The sequence below is a fragment of the Crocodylus porosus genome, unplaced genomic scaffold, assembly GCF_001723895.1.
Source record: "Crocodylus porosus isolate Cpor-Errol unplaced genomic scaffold, CroPor_comp1, whole genome shotgun sequence".
NCBI classification, from domain to species: domain Eukaryota; kingdom Metazoa; phylum Chordata; order Crocodylia; family Crocodylidae; genus Crocodylus; species Crocodylus porosus.
Window position 1 is genome coordinate 77,672,082 of NW_017728886.1, and position 7,863 is coordinate 77,679,944.

Sequence of the window (7,863 nt, forward strand, 5' to 3'; positions counted from 1 at the left end):
GATGTGGGCAGTGGGGTCCCGCAGGGCTTGGTCCTCAGGCCCGCACTGTTCAACATTTTCATCAGCGACTTGGACAAGGGGTGAAAAGCACCCTGTTCAAATTTGCAGATGACACTAAGATGTGGGGAGAAGTGGGCATGCTGGAGGAGAGGGACAGGCTGCAGCTAAATCTAGACAGGTTACAGGGGTAGGCGGATGAGAACAGGATGGGATTCAATACTGACAAGTACAAGGTACTGCACCTAGGGAGGAAGAACCAGCACCATACCTACAGGCTGGGGAACGCCCTTCTAGTCAGCACAGAGGCAGAAAAGGATCTTGATGTCATTATTGATTCCAAAATAAACAAGAGCCACCAATGTGGGGATGTGGTCAGGAAGGCTAACTGCACCTTGTCATGCATCCACAGATGCATCACAAGCAGGTCCAAGGGGGTGATCCTCCCCCTCTATGCGACATTGGTCAGGCCACAGTTGGAGTACTGCATCCAGTTCTGGGTGCTGCACTTCAGGAGGGATGTGGATAGCATCAAGAGTGTCCAGAGGAAGCCCACTCGTATAATCAGGGGGCAGCAAGGCAGGCCCTATGAGGAGAAGCTATGGGACCTGAACCTGTTCAGCCTCCACAAGAGAAGGCTGAGAGGGGATCTGGTGGCTGTCTACAAACTGGCCAAGGGGGACCAGCTGGCTATAGGGGAGTCCCTGTTCCCCTGAGCACTACCGGGAGTAACGAGGAACAATGGCCGTAAGTTGACCGCGAGTAGATTCAGGCTAGATATTAGGATGTACTACTTCACAGTCAGGGTAGCTAGGATCTGGAACTGACTTCCAAGGGAAGTGGTGCTCACTCCTACCCTGGGGGTCTTCAAAAAGAGGCTAGACAATCACCTAGCTGGGGTCATTTGACCCCAGCATTCTTTCCTGCCCAGGGCAGGGGGTCGGACTTGATGATTTGCTCAGGTTCCTTCTGACCCTACCTACTATGAAATTATGAAACTATGAAGAGACCAAGGGGCCTGGCAGCCTGAAGAGGGGCTGACTGAAAGGCCTGAGGACCCAGGAGGGGCCAAATGAGTGACCAAGGGATCTGGCAGCCCAGACTGTGGCTGAGTGAGGTACCAAGAAGCCTGAACATGTGAGTGGGGCTGTGCAAGAGACCATGAAGCCTGAAAGCCCAGAAGAGGGCTGTGTGAGAGATGGGGGGTCCGAGCACCTGGAGGAGGGCTGCATGAGTGTAGGCATGTGACAAAGAGAACATCCACAATGATGCCATCTGTGAGGCATGGGACATGGTGTAGGGAAGGTTTGGAGCTATGCAATTAGCCCATAAGGCAAAGGACCACAGCCACCAGGTGGTCAGTAGAGCAAGATCAGGTCCAGGAAGCCCTGGGACAGCCTCCCTTTTATAACCATAAAAGACATCAAGACATGAAGGGCAAGCAAAGGGGAGGCTATGGTTAACAGGGAAGTGTAACAGAAAGCTTCTTCTATACGTAAAATGGCATATGAAGTTTTACTACTGCTTTTTTGGTTTAAAATTGCTGGCTTTGAGGATCTTCCTACTCACTACAGTGGAAAGTGCATCATCTGCACATTGAAATGGAGTCAACACCTTGGGATGAAAGCATCTACAACAATACTTTTGACTACTATACTCCTGACAATAGCAGTGATGTTAGCAACTTGTGTGAGATGAATGACCTATTTCTATTTAGTAGCCTTTTCACGACTATCCTGTACTCTCTGGCCTTTTTGTTCAGCCTGCAAGGAAATAGTCTAGTGTTATGGATCCTAATGAAATATGAGAACCTTACATCTTTAACAAATGTGTTCATCATGAATCTTTGCATCTCTGACCTGGTGTTCTCATGCATGCTGCCCTTCTGGATTGTGTATTCTTTATACGGCTGGATTTTCGGGAATGTCCTTTGCAAGGCTGTAAATGCTGTTTTCTCCATCAGCTACTACAGTGGTATTTTCTGCGTGACCATGATGACTATTCTCCGATACCTGTTGGTGGTGAACCCCCTGTCAACCCTGAGAACACACACCCGCCAGTACGGTGTTCAGGCGAGCTTGATGATTTGGACTTTTAGCATATTGATTGTGGTTCCTGAGATCATGTACACCCAGAAGCAACCTGATTTTGAAGACAGCTTTATCTGCGATTACAGTGAGAAGTACTGGAAGGATTTGGACCGTTACATGAGAATTGTCTCCTTTCTGTTTTCCTTTATTGTCATTGTATATTGTTACCTCAGGATACTGACAATTCTACTCAAATCAAGATCACAGAGGAAACAGAGAACTGTGAGACTCATCCTCATTATTGTAGTCTCCTTCATTTTCAGCTGGGCACCTTATAATATAGTCTCTCTTATGCTTTCTTTTCCATCTAAAAGCTGTCAGTTTGAGAGGAACATTAACATTGCCTTCTACATCAGTCGCAAAATTGCCTTCTCCCACTGTTGCCTCAACCCTGTGCTCTACGTATTCGTTGGGGTCAAATTCAGAAGGCATTTGAGGCACCTGTGCAGTCACTATTGGACATGCATGAATGGTCCAGTCGCCAGCCCCAAGATTCCTTTCCATGGCAAGTTCCACTATGAAGATGCCTCCATTTACTGAAGCAAAGTCTGTTCTGTGGTGCAAATCCTGAGGGAAATATTCTAATTTAGAAATGCCTTATTAATAGCTGATTTCAGAGGTATTCATCTAAAAGCCAGGGGGAAAAAAGGGAAGCCATTTGTTTTGCTTGTAAATACTCCTTTCTGAACTTCTTAGGCTCTCATTTATACCTATTTGTTTCCATTGCTCTCAGTAGTTTTGCGCTGGTAGAAATCAGAGCAGCATTTGCCTCTTGTCTCTTCTTGGGTGAAGCCAGGTCTTAGGTCTGGAATTTGGACTCTCTGATGTTCTTTTCCCCTTTTTTGTGTTAGTGGGTGCATCTATGTGTGTGCTTTACTACAGAGTGGACTCATAAGCTCCACAGTAAAGCATGACCATCTAGACATGCACCCACATTAGGGCACAGTAAATTAATTAGCTGTGCTGTAGGATAGCGCTGTCCGAGACAAATACTATACTACAGTGGAGTAGTTACGTGTGCTGAAATGCACGTGTAGACTGTGACCAGGGCTGGCTGGGACACGAGGGTGCTACAGTGTGGAAGCTACCTGCTGGCTAGACCCCACATTGTAGCCCCCTTGGGCCCCAATCAGCCTGTTGAGCTGGGACACAGCAACCCTGGGCTGGCAGGCTGATCTCCCAAGCACCCTGCCAGCTAGAGTTGCTTCACCCCAGCACAACGTGCTTAGGTCCTTAGTGCACGGATGAATGCTGCGCCTGGGAACAATAAACTCTGACACAAGCTGCACCATATTTTATTGCTATGTACTAATTGCATACATAGATGCATTTACCATTCAATAGCTAGTGATATCAGCTTAGTGCAAACCCTTTTTTACTGTTAGAGTAGTTTGGAAATTAGTAAAAGGAATTACATTTTCAAATACACTAATACGTACTTAATTCTTGTAACCACAAATGGTAGAATGAATAGCCATTCTGAATAAAGCTGAAGCTTTTTACATTTTAATAGTTATTATCAAAATATAGTCTCCTTTATTTGTAACATATGCTTTAGGTTTTCTTTTTCAAGGAATGATAGAATTGAATTTGCTCCATACCCGTAACGTAGCTGACTTGCAGATGCTCCTGATACTATATTTGATATCCTAACCTGGGTGTAGAATCTCAGATTTAATAATGAGGTAATATTATGCAACAGACCTTGAAATAGTGCTCCAATTAGCAACTACTTTTCTTAGGCAAACACTTCGCAGTATCTTCATGGAACCGACAGTGCAATTTTGTTTGATCTTTAAAATGCACTTGTATTCAACTACATATTCAGCCAGTCCCTTAAAGCATTGTTTAAGAGCTTTATTGTGGTTTTTAGGGTTTGTGCTTGAATATAACTGCCAAAAAACAATTCATATCTTTTTACCTGCTGTTAGAGCCACAGTTCAGTCCCAACATGGCAATGCTATTGTGTTGTATAAAGACTTTTGGGAAATCTAGTTACGCATTTTATACATTAAATTTGAATGAGTCTTTCTCTTTTTGTATAGCTAGCACATCTGGGAATCATGAGGCTTTCACCTTTCTTAGCTGAGGTGCCTTTCCTCATGAGGGAGGATTCCAGACGCAGGTCCTTCTCAAAAAGACCCTTGATGTCAATGGGACTCATCCCACCAACTTCAATATCCTTCAGAACAGGCCTTTCATGCCTTCAGACATATCGATGCAGGCTGCCCAAAGGACAACTGGAATACTTCTTCCATGTACATTTTTGTAAACAAGAGTAACTCCATTGACTTAAGCCTGGATAAAACAGATCCTGTGTGTTGGAGGCATTTGAACAAATTGCTTTGAAACCTGAACTCTCACTAAAGCTACCAGGGACCCTCTATAACTCCTGTTGTATATACATTCTATAATCTATATAACTCAGGTAATATACTAGAGGCATATGAGACTCTTTTTCTTAGTTTAATATGGCTTGCTTACAGCAATTTTCTTTATAACCTGAATATGCTTTGTGGTAAGAAACCTCGACACCTGAAAGTAAAGTGCATGCAGAAAAACTGAATATACTAAATGGATTGTTACCTACTGTAACCTATGTTCAGCAAATGGACTCCCTCCCGCCCCCCACACCTATTCTTAAAAGGAACTAACAAATATTGAGAGAACCCCTGTAATAATATGTTGTAGATATTTTTCTCCATCTTTAAATAAATCCTATTTAAACTGAAATGCTTGCAGTCTGACATGTAACTGTAAATTCTCTCGGGTGGGTGAGGGAGGGGAACAAGACCCAGGCAAAGATTATGGGGTATGTGGGAGGGTGTTAGAACTGAAGCTGGGGGGCACTGGAATTGAAGCAGTTATGCTCATAGTCCAGCAGCTATAAGTCTGGGCTGTGTGGAGAGAGGTAGGGAATTGGGCATTAGGGTCAGGAAGGGTCTCGGGTCCTGGCAGATAAATACAGGGGAGGAAAGAAGCAGGGGATAAAAACAGGAGGCACCCCCACTGAACTAGGGGTTATATTTTGGCAGCACCTTTGAGGGCTGTCAGAACAGTAAAGCTGCCCTGGCTCCGTCCTAATCTCCTTCCCCAGTCTGTAGAGCTGCAGTCTCAACAGCTGGCAGGACCTGAGAGTACCTTGCTTTCACCCACTGGATTTTGGACACCACCCAGACCCTCCAATGTGCATCTTGGTTCTCCCCTGCACAGCTTGGTCCAGGGTGACAAAGAAGCTTGCTATATCTCTGTCCCTCAGGACAGACAATCCCTGAATTAATCTAAGCTGCATAGCAGGCAAAGTAGTATTGTGTCCATAGTGTTGCTTGAGAAACATGCAGTTTCAAAGCAATGTTTTTTTGGCGCGCCCCTTCCCTCTTCTTGCATCTAGCACATTTCCCAAGATATAGAATGTGCCAGTGCAAGTTTGGGTGTCTGAATTTCAGCACAGCTCTCCGGACTGCAGGTCTGTGGGCCACTAATTCATTGTTTTCTTATAAAATGACCCACTTGTTTAAAAAAAAGAAAAGCAAAATCTCTTTCCTTCATTTGACTGTGGGAAAAGATAAAGTGGGGCTAAATGCAGATCTGGTACGGTACAGTGTACTATGTGGTAAACCCTAATGCCCAGAGAACTTTGAGAACTGATTTAAAAACAAAGAAAAGTGAAATTACAGTGTGTGGTCTGAGCAATGCAGAACTGAAAGAAAGAACCATGAATGGTGAAAAAGAGGAAACTGATTTGCTAATAAAAACTGCTGTCATAGTGGAAGACATGTAAGAGTTAAATTAACCCATCTCTCTTATAGGAAAAGGGTTGCTCTTCTGCTGTTATGGTGCCTATATTCTCACCTGTGGAGGCACTATTATTATTATTTATAATATTGACTTGCTCCTGGAGGTGACAAATAATATTGACCTGCTCCTGGAACTGACTTCAACAAATAACAGTTGAGCACAGTCACCTTTTCATAGGAATTGCTTGACGCCTAGCAGGATTGGGTCCGTAGCATCATAACTATGGTTTAACACTGAAAAATATAAGGTTCTCCACCTTGGGAAGAAAAACCTGCAACATCCTTATAGGTTCGGCAGTGCTACTCTGGCTAGCACTACAGAAGAAAGAGACTTGGGGGTCATCATTGACTACAAGACGAACATGAGCGTTCAATGCAATGCTGCAGCTAGTAAAGTGACCAAAATGCTGGCTTGCATCCATAGGTGCTTCTCAAGCAAATCCCAGGACGTCTTTCTCCCCTTGTACTCAGCCTTGGTGAGGCTGCAGCTGGAGTACTGCGTCCAGTTTTGGGCTCCACGATTCAAAAAGGAAGTGGAGAAGAGCTTGAGAGAGTCCAGAGAAGAGCCACACACATGAACAGAGGTCAGGAAAACAGACCTTACGACGACAGGCTGAGAGCCATGGGGCTCTTTAGCCTGGAAAAGCGCAGGCTCAGGGGTGATCTGATGGCCACCTATAAGTTTATCAGGGTGACCACCAGTACCTGGGGGAACATTTGTTCACCAGAGCGCTCCAAGGGATGACAAGGTCGAATGGTTATAAACTACTGCAAGACCATTTCAGGCTGGACATAAGGAAGAATTTCTTTATTGTCCGAGCCCCCAGGGTCTGGAACAGCCTGCCATCGGAGGTGTTCAAGCACCTACATTGAACACCGTCAAGAGCAAATTGGATGCTTATGTTGTTGGGATCCTGTGACCCCAGCTGACTTTGTGCCCTTTGCTGATCTTCCGAGGTCTATGAAATCTATGAAATTTATGAAACTATGCACATGACACCTTAGTGCAAGCCAGGAAAAAGAGACAAGAAAGCAATGTGTAAATTCTGATAGCTCTATTGATTTCAATGGAGCAATGACAAGTTATATGAGCCAAGGAGATGCCCGTAGCTGGGAAATAATGTTGGATTGCCAATGGGCAACCAAGGTGACTAAATGGATTCCTGCCATCTCTAATATCTATAGCTGTAGGTAAAAAAAGAAATATTAAGACCTTCAAACATAGAAAAACCATCCCTATTTCCACTGATGTCAATTAAAAATTGTGCTGTTGACCCAAGTAGAGTGTAGGCCACTTGGGGCACACCCACAAGGTTGGCATGTTGTCAGATGTGTGTCTGGCCAGGCACCTCTGCTCCTGGCCAGTTTTACTTTAGCTTCCCAGTGCCCTTTTCCAGGTCCAGAGTCTGGGCCCCTGAGCTGCTCTTGCAGTGTAGGTGCTCAGACCCCAGGCACCCTACTCCCAGACACTCCCTACTCTTTAGAACTTAAATCTCCAGCTGACTTTGGAAGCCCTGCCTGGGCTGCCACTGGGGTTTGTTCAGAGCCCCAAAGAAATGTGAACAAAAAGAACTAATCTGCTCAGTCGCCATGGTGTGGCTACTCCTCTGGCTTCCCCTTCTCACTCAGGGGTTCACCCACAAACTCCTTACAGCCCCCTTATGGACAGCCATAGCAACTCTGGCTCGCTCCCATCTGGCCCCTGTTGCTCTTCTTCCCTTCCCTCCTATTCCCTCCTGCATCCCTGGTCACCTGACCTCTTGGCCAGCTGAGCCCAGTCACCTGCCATTGTCTGGCAACCCGATCAATCAGGTCAGCTGCATGCTGGCCATTCCTATATGGGAAGGTGGCTCCAAGCTAGGGACAGCAACACAGCTGCCAGAGAGGGCCCTGGGCGAGGGTATAAGGGGGTGAAACAAGATCAGGTTTCCAGGGGAGACAGGGGAGAGAGGGCTGGGGGAGGGGACCATGGAGGGACA

The 7,863-nt window shown here is 45.6% G+C and overlaps 1 protein-coding gene across 1 annotated transcript; it reads left to right on the top strand.

The window, feature by feature from the left end:
- The first annotated feature begins 1,586 nt into the window (after window positions 1-1,586).
- Window positions 1,587-4,755, top strand: XCR1 (X-C motif chemokine receptor 1). The gene has a single exon (XM_019537138.1). The coding sequence runs from the start codon at window positions 1,599-1,601 to the stop codon at window positions 2,625-2,627; it is 1,029 nt and encodes a 342-aa protein (XP_019392683.1). The 5' UTR covers window positions 1,587-1,598; the 3' UTR covers window positions 2,628-4,755.
- The last annotated feature ends 3,108 nt before the right edge of the window (window positions 4,756-7,863 follow it).

Excerpts from the sequence above, each read along its gene's own strand:
- XCR1 (XM_019537138.1), top strand. The coding sequence starts at position 1,599 with ATGGAGTCAACACCTTGGGATGAAAGCATCTACAACAATACTTTTGAC.